Consider the following 23,497-nt stretch of genomic DNA (forward strand, 5'->3'; position numbering starts at 1 on the left):
TAACCTAACCCTAAGCTGGTGCCTGCTTTGCTGGTGATCCCCTTTCCTGTTGCTCTCAGGGTTTTGGTTGGATTCCTTTTTCAGTTCTGATGTGGAAGAAGTCATTTCCTGTAATTTCTCATTGGATATCTTGATCATTATTTGCTCTGGTGAGAACCTCAAGGGTTTTGCTGGAGCTGGAGTGGGCTGGGTGATCTGCCTCCTTCCTAGCTGTAAATTTCAGTTCAATTGAATTTCGTCTCCCATGCTCCTTTGGGAATTTTATGTGAGTGAATGGTGTGAGTGGCTAGGTCCTGAGGTGGCTTGTACTCTCTGGGCAAGTCCTTGGTCTTGCTGGCATCTTTATTTGCAATTGAGCTGTTCAGGTCTGCCCTTTGTTGAGTTTTCTATTTACCTTTCAACTTCTGTCTTCTAACCCCTGCAGTCTTTTCTAAGCTTTTTTCTGGGGTCTCACTAAGATACAATCTCTCTTACACAAATAATAGAAGAAAACATCCCCTGCCATCTTGGAGTTTACCTTCTCTTGGAAAACATTCACAGATAAATATAAAAGATATACAAAGTCAACTGGGGGGGGTATTGGAGCCTGGAAGATCAGGAAAAGTCTCCTGTAAGAAGTAGTCTCTATTCTTAACTTGGAGGGGAGCCACTGATTTCTAAGAGGCAAAATTTTGAGTTCTCAGGTAGACTTTTTAGTTCATAGGATTTAGAGCTGTAAAATTACCTTCGGAAAATCTTTTTATATTAGACATGCTGTTTGTCACTGTAATTTGGACATTGGTTGAGTATTAAGACTTTTCGTGTCCACTAATATCTAAATTATAGTATTTATACATCAGTTCCCTTAACTTTAAAAATAATTTAAGGAAGAGATATAAAAATGGTCATTAATTATTTTCACAGTTTGAGACTGTGAGATTTTCATTAAGTCAACATAGAGAAGGGTGATAATTTATAGTTTTTTATACTTTGAAAAAACCTTACCCAATTACCCATTTTCTGTCTTTGGGCTTGGGGCTTATAGAAGTGTTATAATAAGATTATATAATTAAATATAATGTGGTATTTTACAGTAGATTTTCTTTGAAAAGATGTTTTTTGTTTATTTTTATCAACTGTGGAATACTGGGGATCCACAAACCACCATCCATGGATAGATTTCAAGGGGACTGTGAACTTAAAATTACATCTTTATTTTCATTAACCTTTAATTAGGCAGCTAGCTGGTGCAGTAGATGGAGTATTGGATGTGGAATCAGGCAGACTCATTTTCCTGAGTTCAAATCCACCCTCAGACACTTAACTAGCTGTGTGACTCTGGGCCAGTCATTTAACCTTGTTTACCTCAGTTTCCTCATCTATAAAATGAGCTAGTGAAGGAAATGGTAAACCACTCCAGTATCTTTGCCAAGAAAACCCTAAACGAAGTTACAGAGTGAGACACAACTGATAAATGACTGAATAACAACACCAAACTGAGATTTAGCATTTCCGTCAATTATGACTTAAAAAAAAAACCAACCTGTTATTTTAAGAAAGACTCTATAGTACCACCTTCTAAAGAGGTTCATGACACAAAGGCTAGAGTCCCTTGATTTTAAATATGTTCAGATCAGTACACTTGCACATGAACACATTTCCTTCTGCCTAATGGCTTAAATTTGTAGTTTACATTTAATAAAGTTAAGAATGTAATGAATTGACAGCTGTAAACAAAATCTTAAATTTCCCTGTAATTGTTCAGGAAATCTGAAATTTCCCAACCATTTTCTCTTTGCCTTTTTTCGTATTTTAATTATTTTAATAAATATAGTATTCCTGTTACACTCTGTACATCTATTTGTCCATGTCTGCTTATAACAGTGTTAACTGGGCTGAAACTTATATGAATGAGACTACTTTCAGCTCATGAAAGTACATTTGAGAAATACTCCTGTGCTGCTTATTAAAAAAAAAAAAGTATACTGATTTATGAAATCCTGCTTATTCTGCAAGGTTCAACTCAAGTGCTACAGTGTTCTTTTTAAGTATTTCTCCACCCACCTCCCTAACCCTTACCAAAAATTGGAAATGAATTTTTCTTCCTTGGACCTTGCATCATATTTTATGCTTAAGGTTATATTTTATTTAACATTAAAGTTTTGTACGTTTTATATTAATGCATAGTTTGTGTGTGATTTTCTATTCCTCCGTGGGGAAGGTGGTAGGAGGAATAATTGTCTTTGTATCATCCCCAGTACCCTGCCTGTACTTTGCAATAAGTATTTAATAAATGACTGCTAAATGAATAATGAATACTTTAGATCTTCTTTAAATATATAATTCTAAAAGGTTTGCTCGGCACTAGAATTGTTTTCTATGGGAACATGTCTCCATTTTAAAAAATAAAAAAGTCAATAGTGTCTTATGATTTGGGTGTAAAGAGTAGTTTCAGAAACAGTTTGTAAAGCAATTTCTTTTTTTTTTTTAAACTAAAATTTATTTGGTAAAAGTTGATTTTTAAAGAAATTCAGAATACCAGTTAGGCTGTAGTACCTGATGATGGAAGCCTTGTATAATATTTAAATTTGTTGTTAATATTTTATTTTGGTTTGTCTTTTAGTGGCTTAGTATCAGTCTCAGAATAATGTTTTCTAACATTTATAAAGTAAAATTTTTTATCCTGTGATTTTGCTATGTTCCCTATCATTTATAAATAGAAATAACTTAGTACCTTATCTCTTATCATCTACCTAGTCTTTTTTTCGTGGTCATTGAAATCCTTATTTAATGTTCAGTTACATCAAACTTACCTTGATTAATCAGAGCTGATCCTAAAATATCACTATTTCCTTTTTGATAAATGTGTATGTATATATGTATTTGAGTAGCTATTAGCTCAGTTTTGTCTCCCTCCCTGTAGACCAAATTTCAAGTTTCTTTTTTAAACATAAAAATAGATGTGTAGTAGATTAAAAATAGGAATTACAGGTGAAATCTTATTGCCCACCCCAAAAAATTAAGCATGGTTTTTAATAAGAAAAAAAAATCCTACCAGTCTACATCATGAACAATCAAGAGATGCCAAATTTGTGTATAGATTTTGCTATCTCTGAGTTAGCATTTATATAGAATGCTGTAAGAAGACCTTACCAACTGAAATTTTTTCATTTTGTTAGAAAGTGTACAAATTTAAATCAACATGATTTCCGCTTTAGGAGATCTGTATCACTTCCTCTTACAAAAAAAAATTCATATCTGTGAGAGAATGCCTACCTGCAAGTATGCTACACAGCTTTGGGCCAAATAATTATTCAGAGTCTGACCACTTTGGCTTCAGTGATTCGTTCTATCTTCTTTAGTTGATGGGCAAACTGAAGCAACAATTGAGGTTTAAGCAGCTTGCCAGGGTTTTAAAGTGAGACCACAGTAAATCACAGATTAAATTTTTTTTTAAATTACTGTTCCTCAGACCACTATGGCAAAACTTTACTACTTTACACATAATAGTATTTGTTTAAAAAGATAGTGTTTCATATTAGCAGCAGCTTATTTATTTTTCTTGGTCACGGCAGTTTGTTTAACACAGTTCTCTAGTGTTTTAACATACTAACACTTAAAGTCATTTTTTTGTTTTTGTTTTTTTAAAGTTATTGAAATTTTGTATGAGACTGACATTGAAATGGAAGCATTATAGTTCTTCGGAGCCATTATGATCTCCAAAGGAAAGGAGAATGATACACTGGCTGAGGTGTTTTGAGGTGCATCGAAGTGTGCCGAGCCGTGGCTCACCTTAACATGTTCTTGAAGTACCATGGCGTGGATTAAAAGGTATGACTTGGAAACATCCCAGTGACCCATTGTTCTTAGGTCATTGACAACATAAATCCCAGGCTTTGTTAGCAATAATTACTGAATATTCTAAGGTGCTTTATTATGTGGATTGTAGATAAACGGTTTTGAGTCTGTACTATTAGCATTTTGTATTAAATGTATAACTTGCATGCCATGCTGTAGAAATTCAAGGACTGAATTAAAAATAGCTATAGGAATCATTCAGCTATTAAGTTTTATCTAATTTTTAAAACAGTTAATAGGCAGTAATTTTTTTCATCAAAAATTCAGAGGAATATTCACTTTAGGTTGTAACTAGTTTTTTTGGTTCAGAGTGCAGATTTTTCTTTGCTTCAGTGCTGTCATTTGGGTCATAATATAAATCTGATTACTCCTCTGTAGGCCAGAACCATGGTGTGTACTTTTTTTGTTCTACATATAAAGTTTTCATTGAGTGAAAATGAGTGATTCATTATTTTTAGTATGTGTATTGTTTATTCACAAATGTATATCTTATTAATCATAATTCTTGTATTTGTGGTACCTAGTCTCATTGTTGTTTGTGGTTAACAATAATGGTAATTCTAGGTACATAGTATCCATAATCACTGAAAAATGTTCAGACGTTTATCTTCCTGTAGTTTTTCATGAGTGATAAAATCAAAACCATTTTGACTTTTTGAAACCATGGAAAACCCCTGATTTGGTAGTGCACAATTTGTTGCCAAAAGCTTTCCTAAAAGTAGTAAGATATGAAACAACAGTGGAAAAACACTTTATTTATAAAGGTTATGCAGGATGCAAAATTTCTTATCTTTTAGTAATAAAGAACAGTATATGTTGGAGGCAGATAGGAAGGTAATTCAATTAAGTTTAATTTAATAGAACATCCCAGAATTTCATATAGATTTATTGGTGAAACCACCTTATTATAAAATTGTTTTGATATTTCAGTAATTAAACATGTTTTGGAGCTGTTACTAAATCTAAGACATTTTCCTTTGTAGAGACAGTGTCATAGGTTCTAGAATGTTATCTTCTTTTAAAATTAATCCACATAGGGGCAGCTAGGTGGCACAGTGGATAGAGCACAGGCCGTGAAGTCAGGAGGACTTGAGTTCAAATCCAGCCTCAAACCAAACACTTGACACTTACTAGCTGTGTGACCCAGGGCAAGTCACTTAACCCCAATTGCCTAAAAACAAAACCAAAAAAATAAAATAAAATGAAATAAAATTAATCCACTTGATTAATTGTTGGTCATTGATCTATGTACTTGCCTATATCCTTTCCTTTTTGATGATCATGTTCCCCAAATTCATATTTTATGAAAGAAATAATTAAGAATTATATTTTTTCTTTTTCCAAAAAGATATCTGTTAAACATCTTTTCTTCTTGCTTAATAGACAAAGCTTTTCAAGGGCTATGTAGTATTCTGATATTTTTAGAAACCAGCATGATAATATCTTTTTCAAATAATTAAGGTCTATAAATCTATAGCCTTCTTTTTTCCTTCCAATTCTTAAATTTCATATTTTGGCTTTTAATTCCTAAAGAATGATTTTTAACATTGCTGTGTTATTCTTCCCTCTTATATCCCTATGCAAGTAGCAAAAATAAATTTTGATTCAGTTTTGGTGAATGCTTTAGCCATTCTTCACTAGAAAGACATAGAATACATTCTCCTTGGGTAGATTTTAAAATTTACTTGGAAAAACAAAAAGAAAAAGACCTAAGCCAAATAATTTTTTGATTATGTTATGATTAAAAAAAAGTTAGAAGTAACTAAAGTTTATTTGGAAGTTATATGTAGGAAGAACTATGAGACATTTCACATTTTTAAAATTTTAAAATTTTATTAGATTTTTCAGGTCATCTTAGAATCTTTTTCATTAAGGCTATGGAAATATTCTGAATTCAAGACTGAAGTTTCCCATTCTAACATCACTCTTTTTGGCCAGGGAGTGTTGGGGGTCAGGTGAGGGTTCGAATATACTCATGAGTTAAACCACTGTTTTGTAGGCTGGTGGCATTTAGTGATACCTTGTAAAATTATGTCATTGTCCTCATTATATGAATAATACTGAAATTTCTCATTGAAATGAGAAATAGTTGAGACCATCTGAAAAATCCAACTGCAGTTCTTTTATGAGCTCAAAAAAGTTATGCTTTTGTGACGGTTGGGTAAGGTTGAATAGGTATTTTTTCTGCAAAGACTGAAACATTTTCATATTTCCCATTAATTTATCATATTTAAAAATGTGTCTTGAATTTTCATACATCTGTAACAAGCATTTCCATTTCTTGTCTTAGCACAGAAGCTATGAGATCCTGCATGTCAATGTAGGATCATAGGAACAAAGATTTAGAAGTGGAAGAGTCATTAGAGATAATATTTAGTACATTAATCAGTTTATTAAATCAGTAGAAGTTTAAGTGACAATCCAGCTTTTCACAGTAAGTGGTAGAACTGAAATTTCAATGAAGTCTCATTTTAAATCCAGCGCATTTTTCATTGTGCCACATTGCCTGTAGGCAGGTAGGGTAGGTTAGTTAGGTAAGATTGTCAAAAGAAATATATACTGGGTTCCCTCAATCCAGGGGCAAACAGACTGCTAAAAGTAGAATACATTGTGTTTTGTGAGGCAATCTGTGATTTCCTTGGTTTAAGAAGCTCTCAATGAGGAATCTCCTACCAATATAAAAGGTCACCTGCTCTGCAGTTTAGTCTTATAGAGTTGTCTGGGGTACCAAGAGTTTAAGTGACTTGACCAGAGCCACACTCCTAGTGTGTGTTAGAGGTGGAACTTGAACCTAGGCCTTCCTTAATACAACTTAAACTCCTTATAAACTATCCTGTACCACCTCTCCCTTAGTAAGGGGATTCATTTAGGGGGAAAGGGAAAAGTCAGTAAGTAATTAAGCCATAGATTGGGTAAAGTTTTATATGCAATATTTTAGCATTAAAGATAGCTGTCAAACTTTTTAAAAAAATCACCTTTTTCTGATACGCTTTCTTCATTTACTTTTATTTTTCAAAGACTTCTAAAAACAGTAGTAAAGAAAAAGCTATATAGAAGAAAAAAGCTAATGTATATGTCTAATCCATTCTTTAGTTTTATGTTGAAGGCCATTCCCTTTGCAAAGGGAAAATGAAAGGACTATGCCATAGATTTCTGAATTTTCTTATGTCTCTGAAATTGTAATAACAGTTAGCATTTATATTGTGCTTTAGGGTTTGCAGAGCACTTTACAAATATCTCATTTTATCCCCATACAAAAAAAATTTGAGGAAACTGAGGCAGACAGCTTAAGTGACTTGGGCAGTCACACAGTAAGTGTCTGAGGCTGGATTTCAATTCAGGTCATCCTGACTCCAGGCCTAGTACATCCCTTAGCTGCCTAATTGTAGGACTCTTGTCTGTCACCTTGTCTTTACCTCATCTTATTTAAACATCAGCAATGACACTCTTCATTGATGCTGTCATTAATATACTTCTAATCCTGAGCCTTTCGATTCTTTCTCCATCTCTTTCTACAAAAGTGCAAATGAAATAATGCCAGTGATACAATCAAAAGCTCCTTCAATTATGTTTCCGTTTTACTTAGCATTTTCTTTGATGGTAGAAGGAAGTAGTATTGCGTGTGAGAAACTTCATATTCTCTCATATTTGGTTCTTTTGAAAGTTGATACCTTGTAAATTTCTCGTATGTGTGTGTTTAAACCAGAAAGAGCTGTAGTGTTGACTAAGAATCACTATTTTTATGTTGCTATGCCATACTATTGCTTCTGATGTATTCCTCCATGCCACTGAACTTATGAGTATTATTTAAATTGTCAGAGCTTTAGTTTCCTTATTTGTCAACTGGAGAAAATAATACTTGCACTTCCTACCTCACAGGATTATTGTGAAGAAATGGCTTGGAAAGGCATACTATGTAAATGTGAGTGGTTATTATTTTTAACAGCAACAACAGTATAAAAAGAGAAACACCATACTAAAATCACCTAATTTATCTTAATCTTTTCATTGACTCATCCCATATGAGAAATATTTTGATGCATTCATGAATAACAGATTAATTAATTTTGATTAATTGATCAGTTAATGATTAGTGGATTGATTGAATTATTAATTCAATAGACAAGTTTAAAGTTGGGCATTTTATGGTAGGAAAAAGAGTTAAGGTAATGTCACATGTATCATAAATATTAATGGTAATAGTGTTCTATTTTTAGTATTATTTTTTTTCTTGGACTATTATCAAAAGGGTCCACAGCACCTAGAAAAGTGAAATATTTTATGATATGGTGATGAAATATATTTTATGCTGAGTATTTTGTAGAAAGTTGATCAGAGCTCTCAGATTTCAGAAATTGAGCAGTATTGACATACAGTTGCTTGTTTTAGATGTCTATGTCTAAGCTTCTACCTCTTCCCTTGTCCCAGTAAAACAGTAGGAATATGTTAAATTATATGAAGAATTGGCAGATTGTGTCAGAAATGAATGAAATTTGTATGTTTAGTCTGCACTAACATAATAATAAAATATTTCTAGTAAGTCAGTTAGGCACTATGTATTTATTAAGTGCTTATTATATACCAGATATTGTGGTAAGGGAAAAAACCACCCCCCTGCCTTCAAGAAGCTTAAATTCAAATGGAGGTATGTAAAAGATACATAAAGAGTAGATGGAAAGTAATCTCTCCAACAGAAAGTGAGATTTGAGCTGAATTTTGAAGGAAGCCAGGAAAAACTAAGAGGCAGAGAGAGCATTCCTACCATGGGGGACAGCCAGCACAAATGCATGGAGATGGAAAATGGAGTGCTAGTTTGAGGAACAGCAAATAGGTGCTTATAGTAGATCATAGAGTACCTGGTCTATGTTCATTAGTAACTCATCTTCCGTTCATCAAGAAACGCATCCTTAAAGTTATATCTGATCAGGTGCTCTTAAGAAATTGAGTTGAATATGCATACTTTGTCTCAAAATTTAACATAGAGGTGCTGTAGGCACCACTACTTTAGAAGCATGGCAAATAAAGTAGCACCGGCAGAAGAGTTACGAGTTAACTATCATGCTGATGGTTGCTTATGATAACCCTTTGATGGGGCACAAACATATGATGTTGTGGGAAGGCTTTGAGAGAGGAAAAGGACATGTAATTTTTAGATTCGGAGAGGAGGAAGTTGGTAAAGTTTTCATTTTTTAGAACTACGACTTTTTCTCCCGTCCCTTTGTCTTTCCCCTAGATAACTATCCTACAATTCAAACTCTTGAAACTTTCTTGACAGCCTTTGACCATCTTATAATAATTTTTTTCACTTTTGATGAGCATTGTGTTATACCGCTCTTCTACTCCCATCAATTTATTATTGATAGATATTGAAATATCTTGCTGTCATTTTAAAATATTTGTTTTCTTTGAAGCTGTATCTGTCACCATTAAGTGACAGATATGTAGACAGTACAAATACATAGAATTGTTTTTCAATAAATTCTACTTTTCTTTGGGTTGTTTCATGGTCATTCAATTTACTCTTCTGATGATATGGCTTGAGAGCAAAAAGAGACTGGAGGAGTTATGTTTCTCTACAGGGTGATAGATTTTTACAATTAAATATCTGTGTGTGTGTGTGTGTGTGTGTGTGTGTGTGTATACATACATATACACATGCACATAACCTAAAATTGGAACACTAATGCATTATTGGTGGAGTTGTGAAATTATCCAACCATTTTGGAGAGCAGTTTGGAACTATGCTTCACAAAAAAGCAAAAATTAATATTTGCTACCACTGATTATATTCAAGAGAAAATACAGCTCCTAAAAGCGATTTCAAAAGAGGAGTCGAAAGTTTTGAGCAATGACAGTGTTGTTGGAGTATGTGTATAATTTAACAAAGTGGTGCCTTCTGTCATCTGATGGTCCCTGTTAACCAAGAAAAGGAACATTAGACATCATTGTGTTCTTTATTCCTATAATGAAAATACTTTCCTGGGTTAGCTTTTGTGATTCTTGATAGCCTTACTATTTGCACTTGGGCTCTGATTGCTGGGCCTCTTGTCTAAACCTAGGGATAGATTGTCAGCCTCCTGGTACTTAAACCTTCCTATACATCAGACCTTCTAATTGATCTTTGGAGTCTTACCATTTCATTTGATTTGCTTGATTCTTTTCATCTATTATTACTACATGTCACTTTTCACCTCTCATGTGGTACTCTTTTGATGTTGTTTCACAAATAAAATGTTTGAAGGTGATGACCATACCCATTTATTTGGATGTAAAGGTTCTGATATGTATGATTAAAAAAAACTTTAGTTTTAGATAAAACCTCTATGCATGTGCCAAATTGAAGGTAAATGCTTGTTTCACAAAGGTCGTGGACCAGTTGCCTTCAAAAGTTCTTGGTATAGTCATTCATTTCACCTGAGGAGTCTGTCTATCCCTTGTGAAAAAGGTACTGTGAGATGAGTTTATTGCAGTATTTGGCTAAAAGGGATTATCAGAAAAGTGCTTTCTTGTTTGAGTAGCTGTGAGAATGACTGGACAGCGTAGTGTATCAGATTAGAATAGAGAAAAATTGTGCTTGTTTGTTGAGTTGTCACTGCTGGCAACTTCTGTGTTTTGTACCTATTTTGAAGGACCTGTAAGTCCATAAGTTTTGAGAAATCAAACAAGATTTGAGTGAAATAAATGGCAGTTCTCATGGTTCACTTTTGCTGTCATCCCCAGAGGCCAATATTGGCCTAGTTTCGTATTTACAGATACTGACTTAGGAAGCATCAGAGGGGGCCTATAGTAGTCTGTGAGGTGTCCAGAAAAGCTCTGAGTCACTTCTGGAAGACCCCCTTAACTTTTTGGGTCTGTTATTTGAAGGACCTTTATCTGAACCCGAAGGTTCATTTTTAGATTAACTCTCTGCTAATGCCATGTCCCCAGAGTTTCTCAAATTGGGTATAACCTGGGATTAGATATTGTTTTGTGTACATTTTTTTTCCTAAACTTAAAAATAACAAAAAAGAGCATTTTCAAAAAGAAGGTTGTATATGAACCATCAATCTACAATTTCTGCCATTATTTTTTAGAAAAAGTGTATGATAAATTCTACACATTGCTTTCAGAAATGTTTTACTCATATTTGCTTCCTTTTTAACTTCCTTCCATTCTCTTCTGTACATTTAAAAAAAAACAAACTCATTTTACAAATAAGGAAACTGAGGCCCAGAGGAGTAAAGTGAACTATTTAGGGTCACTGAGGTAGAATTTGTCAGGCAGGATTCAAATCCAAGTCTTTCTTACTCTGTACACGCTTTGTGTTTCGGATAAAAGGGAGACAAAAATAGACACTACAAATTAGAAATAATTCTAGGTCTTTTCCTTAACCCTTGGTTTTATTTGACATAATAATCATTGTAACAAATGTCTTCTGGAACCTGACTGTAGGAGAAGAGAAGATTGATCACATTAATTTACTGACAACAGTAAATGAATAAATAATATAATAACTGTATAACAAAAATAAATAATAAAAAATAAATACACCACCTGGTGTGGTTCATTGAGGGATCTGATTTTTATTTCTTTTGATGCAGAAGCCTGTGGTTATAGAGTTAGAAAAATACATTATCATATCATTTTTAGAATTTAAAATTTTGTTTCTTTTAAGGACATTTATATTGTAAACTAAACCAAATAAAGTTCGTCTGATAGGCAAAGTAGCACAGTAGTTATTTTCAAGATTTTCTTAAGAAAAGGAATTATGGAGGCAGCTAGGTGGCGCAGTGGATAAAGCTCCGGCCCTGAAGTCAGGAGAACCTGAGTTCAAATGCAGCTTCAGACACTTGACACTTAGCTGTGTGACCCTAGACAAGTCACTTAACCCCAATTGCGTCACAAAAAAGCAAAAAGGAATTATGTGCTAGATATTGGGTAACTAAAGTTTGAATGCATAATAGAAAAAGAAACACTGCACAAGGTAAAACCTAGTGTAGTGCAATAACTTCATTCAGCATAGCATTACCCCACCATGTCTACTAGCTGGATTCCTGTCTATTCCCTCTTCTTCCTCCATATTAGTGACTCAGTCTCAACTGTGCCCCCCCCCCCCCCCCCCCCTCCCCCCCCCCCCCCCCACCGCCCCCCCCCCCCCCCCGCAGTGATTTTGCCCAACCAATATGAAGATGGCAAGAAGAGAAAGAGCTTTTGTACCTCAAGGCAAAAACGCTGGAAGCCAGCTGGGGCCAATACTATCCTTTGCTCCTCCCCCCTCTCCTTTTCATTTTGGGCAGAAACCAGAGTCTCTCAATATGGGAAAGCTAAAAATGTCCAGCCTCAGGGGAATCAGTGAAGCTGTGGAAGGATTGAGGAGCTAAAAAATGAGGAGGGAAACCAGAGGAAAGTGACTGCGAATGCAAAAGGATGAAAGGCCAAAAGTCCAACAGAGAAAGTTCAAGCAAATAAAATAACAGAGAGATTCATAAAGATGTGGGGATAACCTAAGGGAAGCCAGAATACATTGAATGAGTATTATATTGAGGGAAAATGAACAAAAATTTATCTGTGAAAAATGAGAATTTGCAGAACCTTACCACCCCAGAGATCATGGAATGATAGCAAGAAAGTCCAGAATGGTTTAAAAGCGAAAACAATTAAAAGGATGGTATTAGTGATGAAATTTAATTGGAAATTAGAACTTTCATTACATGATTTTAAACAGGAGCAAAGAACTGAAAAGGGAGACAGTTTCTCCAGAGAAGAAGTTCAGAAAGAAAAAATGACAGATACATAATAATACTGCAGTAGATGAAAATTTGGCAGAAGTGAAAAGCAATAACATTTAAGAGAGCACATGAATTCTGTAAAAGCTAAAAAACTGACCTTAAAGACAGTATGATAAGTTTAAGCATGATAGGTTTCCTAGAAGAATGTCATAAAATTTTAAAAACATGAATATCAAACTGAAGGAAGTAACATAAGAAACTATATAGACAGTCTAAACTATCCCAAACTTTTGAATGTAGTCAACAACTGTTTGATCAATCAAATTCACATACTGCCATCACAAAAAAAGAAAAACCCCTTTCTGAGACTCTTAAAGGATGTAGATGTTAAACTTTGCAATTTTACTACATAATTTTGTAAGCAGCTAGGAACAAGACCTTCAGATATGAAGGAGTAACAATTCAGAAAAACCTGGAATAGTCCTGAGTTCTGAGAAGTTGGAGAAGGAATAGAATTGTATATTCCATAAAGGAAAGGAGCTCAGCTGCAACTCAAAATAATATATATCCTGCAAAGGTAAGCCTGATCATTAAAGAAAAAGAAAAATGAACCTTCAACAGGTGAGGCATTTCTGAAATTTTTGCAACAACAATAAAGAGGATATTGATAAGCAGGATATTCAACTTAGAAACAACCCCAGTGAACAGAAACATAAGAAAAATAAGTATACTTATAAAGAAAAGTCTAGAATTATTATATGTTTTTAGACTATTTTATAAAAAGAGAGACCAACCACATCACACCTATCAGATTGGCCAACATGACAAAACAAGTAAATAATAAATGTTGGAGAAGATGTGGGAAAATTGGAACACTAATGCATTATTGCTGGAGTTGTGAAATTATCCAACCATTTTGGAGAGCAATTTGGAACTAAGCCCAAAGGGCTATAAAAATGTGCATACCCTTTGACCAAGCAATACCACTTCTAGGGCTGTATCCCAAAGAGATTATAAAAATGGGTAAAGGACCCACATGTACAAAAATGTTTATAGTAGCTCTTTTTGTGGTGGCAAAGAATTGCAAATTGAAGGGATACCCATCAATTGGGGAATGGCCAAACCAGTTGTGGTATATGAATGTAATGGAATAAAATTGTTCCATAAGAAATGATGAGCAGGTGGACTTCAGAAAAACCTAGAAAGACTTGTATGGATTGATGCTAAGTGAAGTGAACAGAACCAGGAGAACGTTGTACACAGCCATGTTGTGCTATGACTAATGTTAATAGACTTAGCCCTTCTCAGCAATGCAAGGATGCAAAGACATCTCCAAAAGTCTCATGATGGAAAATGCTATCCACATCCAAAGCAAGAACCATGGAGTTTGAATGCAGATTGAAGCATACTATTTGCTATTTTTTTTCTTCTGTTTTGTTTTGTTCCCTCTTTCTGGTGGTTCCTCCTATTGGTTCTAATTCTTCCTTACAACATGACTAATGTGAACATATGTTTAATAGGAATGTACATGTATAGCTTATATCAGATTGTGCACCATCGAGGGGGGCAGATAGGGGTAGAAAAATTTTAAACTCAAAAGCTTATGGAAGTTATTGTTGATAAATCAAAATAAATTAATTAAGAATTAAAAAAAAAAAGAGAGAGACCAGAATGAAGAATAAAAGAAAAAACAAAGAGGGATCAGAAAGGATCTAAAGGGCTGAAGATTTTAGGGGAACTTAAAGAATTTGGAGAAGGGACGGTGGACAAGCTGAATTAACAGCCCATGGATTAAATCCCCTGACCTCTAGAAATCAATCAGTATTTCGGGGAAGGGGTAGGGGGTATAAAATAGTAAAATGTTGTGAAAATGGAAAGGAGAGGTAAAAGAAAAGATATTGAGATATACTCTGATCAAGTTCATAGGTGAGTAGTAGAGGTATTAGTTTTCTTGGTAAACCTATGAAAATCATCAGCATTTCTATAGAGCAGGAACAAAACTCAGGAGGCAACAAAAGGGAAAGGGCAGTCTCACTCAGAATAACTACAAAAGGCATACAATATCTGAGAGTCAGTCTACTAAGGCACCCTCAAGGCTTCTATAGGTAAAATTACAAAGATTCTTTAAAGAAAAACTTAAATAACTGGAGAGGTATCCAATACTCATAGCTAGGCTGTACCAGTATAATAAAAATGATAATACTTCATGGAGTTATTTATGATCTAGTGTTATACCAATCAGACTACCAAAGGAATTTTCTATAAAATTAGACAAAATAATAAAATCCATTTGGAGGAGTTAAGGAAAATAACTAATAAAAAGTAAGAATGATGTGGTAATAGTACTTCCAGATTTCAGGTTATGTTATAAAACACACAAGGTGGTTTATACTGGTTTAAAAAAATAGAAAATTAAGAACAGACAAGATTAGGAAGAATGACTCAGAATAAATTAAGTTTGACAACCTAGTGTTGTTTTAACCCAAGAATTTAAGTTATTTAGGGGAACAGTGCCCTATTTAATAACTGCTGGGAAAACTGGAAAACACTTTGGTGGAAATTAAGTTTAGACCAACATTTTGTACCATATACCAAAGGACATACCAGATATCAAAATTCATAAGTGTCCTGATTATTAAAGGACAGACCATTTAAAAAAAAACCAAAAAGAAAGTAAAAATAAGGTACCTTTCCCAGGGAAAGGAATTTAAGTAAAACATAGAGGTGATCATAAAACACAAAATAAATTAGGTTACATGAAAAATGCAGCCAGCATAAGGAAACCAGCTGGGGAAAATATTTGTGTCAAATATATTTAATAAGGGTCTGATCGCAGGATGTGTGTGTATGTACACGTGTGTAGCATGTGTATATATGTATATAAATACATGTATATATAAACACGCATGTACAGGAAAAGTCATTCCCTGCTGGTCAAAGCAAGGGTGGGGAACTTGAGGCGACATGTGGCCTTGGGTGCGGTCTTTTGACTGAGTCTAAGTTTTACAGAACAAATTCTTTTATTGAGGGTATTTGTTCTGTGAAGTTTGGATTCAGTCAAAGGGCTGCACTTGAGGACCTCGAGGGACACATGTGGCCTCAAGGCTGCAGGTTCCCCACCCCTGAATAAACAAAGGGTTCTGCAAAGAATAGCAAAAGATTGAAAATTACTCCAAATCACTAATAGGAGAAATGTAAATCAAAAGAACTCTGGAGTATATTACCTTACACCTAGAAAAATTGATAAAAGATGGGTATAGTCCATACTGAAGAAAGATTGACACAGTAATGCTCTGTTGAGGCTAAGGATTTTTCAACCATTCCATAAACCAATTTAGAACTAGGCTAAGAAAGTAATTTAAAATATCCATAATTCTAAGGAGGTCAAAACTTAAAAGAAAAAAAAGGAATGATATACACCAAAATATTTATAGCAGCAACAAAAGCAAATTGAAAATGAGTGCTGAAAATTATGTTGACCAAGCCGAATCCTAAAGAAGAGGTATAACATGCACTCTGCAATTTTGCAGGGGGCTTTAGTGTACCATGCATATGGAACACTATGTATACTTTTGGACTTGATTGAGAAGTTAATTAGTTTTGTTGAACTCTTTTTTTCCCCTCTTTTTTTAGTTATAAGGAGTAGTTCTCTGGTTGGTACAGGGGAGGGGAATATTCTGAAATGAAGGTAATGTTAAAACATATACATAAAATTATTTTTAAGAAGTACTAGGAGCTGTAGGGGAATAGGATAAAAATAAAATGAGAGACACTGGGATGGAGGAGTTAGAAAGAGAGCCTTTGCCTATTAAGGGCAAGAAAAATATGACCTTAAACAACACTTCCCATGGTGAGGGGAAGATGTATGTCTATTGTAAGAGACAGGGCTTTATAATGAATTTCATTAAGAAAAATTCACATATTGGGAAAGCTACCTAATCCAAGAAAGGGTTGAACTTCTCAGGGCAACATCCAGACCAGGAAAGGGATGTATGGAGTTGCCAAGGTAAGCTAGCACCCAGTGTAGTGGAACTATAGAATCAGAGATAAGACAACCAGGTTGTTAGGGAGTCTGGAATGATCATGGTAAGAAAAAGGGGTAGAACCAGGCTTCGTATAATAATTCTCACCACACAAAACTGCTTCTATTTAAAATTGCCTGCTTCATTGAATTGATGTTTCTGGAAGTGAGGCACATCAATAAAGGTGTCCACCGTCCATGATTTCAAAGGCTTAATGGTGAAATATACTATCCACTGCTTTACAGAGGGGTGATAGATTTACAATGCAAACACTCTCTCTCTCTCACACACACACAATCATTTTTATATAGTAACTGAGGGAATTTGTTTTGTTTGATTATGCATTTATGTTACAACGAATTCTTTTTCCTTTTTTCTGTGAGGTGGAGGGTGGAAGGGAGAGAAAATAGATTTGTTAATTTAAAAAACTGAATAAAGAGATTGGTATGCTATAGATGTGGAATGGTGCATGTACTTTAAGGTGAAGTCACTTTATTGTTAGATTTGATTGTTTTATTTTTGTTATAAAAAACCTCACAAAGTGGGGGTAGATGTACATATTTATAATCTTAAAAACAAAATATATCAATACAACTTTTAAGAAATGAACCATAAAGCATCACTTAAAAGGAACAAAAGTGAGGCACAGCAGAAAATAAGAAGTATCTACCCGTAACAGAAATGGAATAGAAGAGGGAACCCTAGAAATAGTTGTTGGACATAATCTTTAAAAGGTTTATTGGAATGTTGGTTAGTTCTGTTAGACCCAAATAAATAACTTTTAACATTTTATAATTTAAAAGACAATTTAAAAAATATATAGAAACATTTGAAATAGAATTTGAGAATTCTGTGATTACAAGATAATGTAAAGGTTATCAAATTCAAGTTCTTATCCAATGGAAAAACCTTTTTAAATAATATTACTCAGTGCCTCTGCTTGAATACTTCATTTATACTCACTATTTCAAAAGGGAATCCATTCCATTTTTGGACAGTTCTTATTGTTAAATAATTTTTTAAGAAGCTTGTTCCGAGTATTCCCACACATAAAAACTTTGTTATAATAGCACTTAATTCATATTTAGGGAATATATTCATTGCTACTTTTGAAGAAAATTTAGTCAGTTGTAATTTACTGTTTTAGGTATGTTTTTTTGTTTTAATATATCATACCAATTTCCTATTGAGGGAATTTTTAGGAGGGAATTGAGACGGAGCCTGAAGGAAAAGGTGAGGGACAGAGATAGTAGGTATCCTATCCTCTTTAGCATATTGTGCATGTGAAGTATGCCCATTATATATTGACCAGTTACATGGCAGTTCAAAAGGTATAAGGTCCATGTATTGGACTGATTTATGGATGGCCCTGTGGTCTAACATGTAGTAATGCTAGGTTGTTACTGATGATCAACATATATAGTGGTGCTGGTTTATCCTATTGTCCTTCTTGGCACTTTGAAGTTAAGAATATTTCACCTGTAAAGTAGAGTATTAACTTCATTAAAAGATTCATGGAAGCATTGCAATATAGGATTCCAAAATGTGGAAGAAAAAATGTTTCTTTCATTTATGTTGAAGGTGTGTTTTACCTTTATATCTGTGCATCTATGTGTATCATTTTGTCTATTCTGTAAAACACTATGTAAAGCAATGATAAGTTCAGTAATAATTCAATAGCAAGAGAAGTTTTTCTTTTAAAAAAAGAAAGGTATACTTTAGAAATTTGAAGAATTTTTTTTACAATTTTCCTTCTTAAAGTGTGTTTAAATTTATTCACTTTGTAAGGAAAGAAAGATAATATAGAAAGAGAAAAAAATTGTGTGTGTATTTTATGTCACAGTTCAGGATCATAGCAGAGGTATGGTAGAATATTGTTCTAGTGAGTAGAATATTGTTGTCAGACCGTGGCATTTCTGTCTTCTAAACATCTCTCATATGTCCCCATCTCTCCACTCATACAGCGATAACCCTAATTCAGGCCCTCATCATATATATATATATATATATATATATATATTTACATGTTTCCATTGTTAGAACATACACTCTTTGAGGGTAGGGACTGTTTTTGCCTTTCTTTGTATGCCTAGCACTTAGCACAGTGCCTGATACGCAGTAAGTGCTTAATAAATGCTTCTTGACTAGGAGTGAGTTTTACATTAGAAATGACAGGGGGAAAAACCCAGAGAATTGATCTCCAAGATTAATAAGTGTGCTTATCTAAGCTTTATGATAACATCACCTGACCTAAATGAAATGTATTCTCAAGTCCTGAAACAAACATTAGATACCTTCTATGATATTTGAAAGGTCATTTGAAAATGGGAGCAGTACCATAGGACTGAAGAAGGGCGTATGTTTTAATTATCAATAAATAAATGAGAACAGAGTCTGCAAACTATAAGTGAGTGAGCTTAACTTCATTCCCTAGGGAAAAATCTAGAATGGGTCATTTAAGAGGTGGTTGGTGAACATCTAGAAAGGGAAATGATGATTTCAAAGAGCCAGCTTCCTTCATCCAGAACAGGTCCTTCCAAATTAACATAATTTCCTATTTTGTCAGAATTACTAAATAAGTAGATGAGGGAATTGCTATAATTATATTTTACCTGTATTTTTATTTTTGTTTTCATATTAAACCTGTCTTCACATTAGTCATATTGTAAAAAAAGAATGAGAACCAATGGGAGAAACCAGGAGAAAGAAGAAACCAAGAGAGAGAGAGCAAATAATATGCTTCGATCTGCATTCAGACTCCATAGTTCTTTCTGGATATGGACAGCATTTTCCTTCATGAGTCTTTTGGAGTTGCCTGAGATCCTTGCATTGCTGAGAAGGGCTGAGTCTATCAAAGTTAGTCATTGCATAATGTGACTGCATAACGTCACAGTGTACAATGTTCTCCTGGTTCTTCTCACTTCACTCAGAATCAGTTCAGGTACCTCTTTCCAGGTTTTTCTGAAGTCTGCCTGCTCATCATTTCTTATAGCATAATAGTATTCTATTACATTCATATTCTACAGCTTGTTCAGCCATTCTCCAACTGATGGGCATCCCCTCAATTTCCAATTCTTTGCCACCACTGAAAGAGCTGCTATAAATATTTTTGCACAAGTGAGTCCTTTTCCCTTTTTTATGATCTCTTTGGGATGCAGACCTAGTAGTGCTATTGCTGAGTCGAAGGATATGCATATTTTTATAACCCTTTGTGAATAGTTTCAAATTGTTCTCCAGAATGATTGGATCAATTCACAACTCCAACTCACCAGCAATGCATTAGTGTTCAGATTTTCCCACATCTTCTCCAGCATTTATCATTTTCTTGTTTTGTCATGTTAGCCAGTCTGATAGGTATGATATGGTACCTCAGAGTTGTTTTGATTTGCATTTCTCTGATAAGTAGTGATTTAGAGCATTTTTTCATATGACTATAGGTGACTTTAATTTCTTCATTTGAAAACTGCCTGTTCATATCCTTTGACCATTTATCAATTGAGGAATGACTTGTATTCTTATAAATTTGACTCAGTTCTCCATATATTTTAGTAATGAGGCCTTTATCAAAGACACTGGTTGTAAAAATTGTTTCCCAGTTTTCTGCTTCCCTCCTAATCTTGATTGCATTGGTTTTGTTTCTGCAAAACCTTTTCAATTTATTGTAATCAAAATCAAAATTTCCTAATGTTCTCTCTCTCTTGTTTGGTCACAGATTCATTCATTCTTCATAAATCTGACAGGTAAACTATTCCTTGCTCTCCCTGTTTGCTTATCGTATCAGACTTTATATCTAAATTGTGTAGCTGTTTTGACTTTATTTTGGTATATGGTGTTTTGGTTTTTTTGTTTTTGTTTTTGTTTTTTTTGAGATTAGGTCTCCCTATTTTGCCATGTCTAGATGTATAGTGGCCACTCACAGGTGTGATCCCAGAACTAAAGGGTACGTTAGGTGAGACCTGTTCCACTTTTTCTCACCTGGGCCAGTTTGCCCTTCTTGGGCAGCCCCATGCCCAGGGGCTTATTAAACTGGTTCTAGACTTAGTATGGACACCAAATAAGCTTTAACCCAATTGCATCTCAGAACTCCCAAGCTCAAGCAATCCCCACCAGCTCCAGCTTTCCCCATAACTGGAATAATGTGTATATCGCCATGCTTGGCCATTTACGTAGATTTTAGCAAAGCTTTTGCATACCTCATACTTTTGTGGTGAAGATGACATACGAATTATGTGACAATGCAATCAGATGGATTCAGAACTCACAAGACAAAACTTAAAAGAGTAGTTGCTAATGGTTCAGTGTCTATGTGGTTGGAGGTCTCTAGTACCACAAAGGCTCGACTTGACCCTATGTTGTTTACTGATTTTATCAATAACTTGAATAAAGGAAAAGAAGATGTGCTTGTCAGACTTCTAGTTACACAAAACTGGGAGGGATAATTGCCATAATGCTTAACAAAATCAGGATCCAAAAGGATCTTCATAGACTGCAGTTTTGGACTGAGTCTAATAAGAAAATCAAGGAGGGATAAATAAAGTCTTTTATTCAGGTACAGAAAAATCACTCCCACAAATGTAATATGGAGAAGGCGTGGACAGCCAGCAAGGGAGAAGGAGGTTGAGGCAGAAGAGTTAATGAACTGCAAGCTCAATATGTTAGTAGTATGGTAGCCAAAAATGCTAATGCAGTCTTGAGTTGCATCAAGAAGTGCATAGTTTCCAGGGGCAAAGCTGTGATAATCCCATTGTACTCAGCTCTGCTCATTAGATTTCATCTAAATTATTATGTTTGGTTCTGGGCACCAGGGTTTAAGAAGAGGATTGGTTATTTGTAAAGTGTCCAGGGGAATGTGAAAGGTTGCAAATTCATGACATGGGAGAATTTGTTGAAGGACCTGGGCATGTTCAGCCTGGAAGAAAGAAGACATAGAGGATAGTAGCTGTATTTCAAGTATTTGAAGGGCTGTCCTGTAGATACAAGGATTCATTAGAGTCCCAGAGGGCAGAACCAGGAACACTGGAGAGAAGTTGCAAAGAGACAAATTTAGACTTGATGTCAGGAAAAACTTTGTAACAATTAGAACTTTCCACAAGTGAAATGAGCTGCTTTTAGAGGTGGTGGGCTCCTTCTCCTTGGAAGTTTTCAGGCAGAAGCTAGATGACCACTTGTATATGTTATAGTGGAGTTCCTTTGGGCTATGGATTGGGATAAATGGTCACTGATGCCTCCACTCCCAGATTTTGTGATTGTTATTCTCTTTGAAGGTTTAGAATCTAGACCTCTAGATAGATGTCTGGTCTTCTCAACTGCACAGAGCCCAATAGCACTGAAGCCTGCTGCATTCACCTTACTTGGCCATCCATTATTCATAACTCTTCCCTTTCTCCCTCAATAGGTACATGCTTAGGTCATAATGGACTTGTGAACTTTCTGCTTTGGACATTCCCCCCAAAGATACAGATCATATCCATTTCTGGAGACCTTGTTTTCTCCTGACAACAAAAGTGGAATGCTCCTGCTATCCACCTGTCATCTTTTGCTCTAGTGATGTGACCAGACCCTCTTCTTTTCCTGTGTGTTTCTCAGATGACATCTTTTCTTCCTCTTCTTTAGGTTTTCTCTGGCTATGGGTTATACCTGGCCTACATCTACCATGCCTCTTTTGATTAACTGCTGTGATACTCATTCTTAATTCTGTTTATTTATTTTGGTAAATAGTATTTTATTTTTTCAAGTACATGTAAGGATAGTTTTCCACATTAATGTTTTATGAGATTTTGAGTTTCAGATTTTTTCTCCCTCTCTCTCACTCCTTCTCCCCAAGATGGCAAGCAATCTGATATAGGTTATATGTGTGCAATCATGTAAACATATTTCCACATTAGTTATGTTGTGAAAGAAGAAACAGAACAAAAGAGAAAAGCCATAAAAAAGTGAAAATTGGTATGCTTCAATCTGTATTCAGACTCCATAGTTCTTCTTTCTGGATGTGGACACTATTTTCCATCATCAGTCTTTCGGAGTTGTCTTAGATCCTTGCATTGCTGAGAAGAGATAAGTCTGTCAAAGTTAGTCCTCACAAAATGTGACTGTTATTGTGTACAATGTTCTCCTAGTTCTGCTCACTTCACTCAGCATCAGTTCAGGTACCTCTTTCCAGGTTTTTCTGAAGTCTACCTGCTCACCATTTCTTATAGTATTACAGTAGTATTCCATTACATTCATATACCACAACTTGTTCAGCCATTCCCCAACTGATGGGCATCCCCTCAATTTCCAATTCTTTGCCACCACTGAAAGAGCTGCTATAAGTATTTTTGTACATGTGGGTCCTTTTCCCTTTTTTATGATCTCTTTGGGATGCAGACTTAGTAGTGGTATTGCTGGGTCAAAGAGTATGCACAATTTTATAACCCTTTGTGAATATTCCCAAATTGCTCTCCCGAATGGTTGGATCAGTTCACAACTTATTGAATGGTTTTAAAGACTAGAGGGCCCTTCTTACATATTTGGATATGTTTGTGCATTGACAAGGCAGGAGATGGATTGACCAGATAAATGTCCAGACCAGACAGCTGACCAGGTTTTGGATGCATTTTGACAGTAAGAACATGGAAAGAACAACAACTTGATACAGGGCAGTGATAAAATTTAGTGGGCAAGCTAACATTGGGCTCAAGGACAACATAAAGTTAAAAAAAAAAAAAAAGGGATCTGACCAGTCGTATTACCAGGGAACTGACAGGGAAAAGGTATAAGTGTCATGCCTTTTTCAGACATCCAGATGGAAAATATGTAGGCAGGGAAGGAAGAATTAAGTTGCAGATTTGCTTATGTTAACAGGGATATTTATGTGTACTGAAAAAAGCCATTGAAAGGCTTCCATTAAAAATGATTATTGATTCACTCAAGAAATTCTCCATGGTATCA

At 34.8% G+C, this 23,497-nt stretch overlaps 1 protein-coding gene across 3 annotated transcripts in view; it reads left to right on the plus strand.

The window, feature by feature from the left end:
* Positions 1-23,497, plus strand: part of RBPJ (recombination signal binding protein for immunoglobulin kappa J region) — a 234,550-nt gene that overhangs the window by 155,239 nt on the left and 55,814 nt on the right. For 2 of the 3 annotated variants that reach the window (XM_027836304.1, XM_027836303.1), the window contains exon 2: positions 3,630-3,810. The exons of the other annotated variant lie outside the window; for it this stretch is intronic. In XM_027836304.1, the coding sequence (XP_027692105.1) occupies positions 3,794-3,810 (17 nt within the window). In that variant the 5' untranslated portion in view covers positions 3,630-3,793. The remainder of the gene's footprint in view (positions 1-3,629; positions 3,811-23,497) is intronic. 3 annotated transcript variants of the gene reach the window in all.

The sequence above is a fragment of the Vombatus ursinus genome, unplaced genomic scaffold, assembly GCF_900497805.2.
Source record: "Vombatus ursinus unplaced genomic scaffold, bare-nosed wombat genome assembly UNPS02014818.1, whole genome shotgun sequence".
In the NCBI taxonomy this organism is placed as follows: Eukaryota; Metazoa; Chordata; class Mammalia; order Diprotodontia; family Vombatidae; genus Vombatus; species Vombatus ursinus.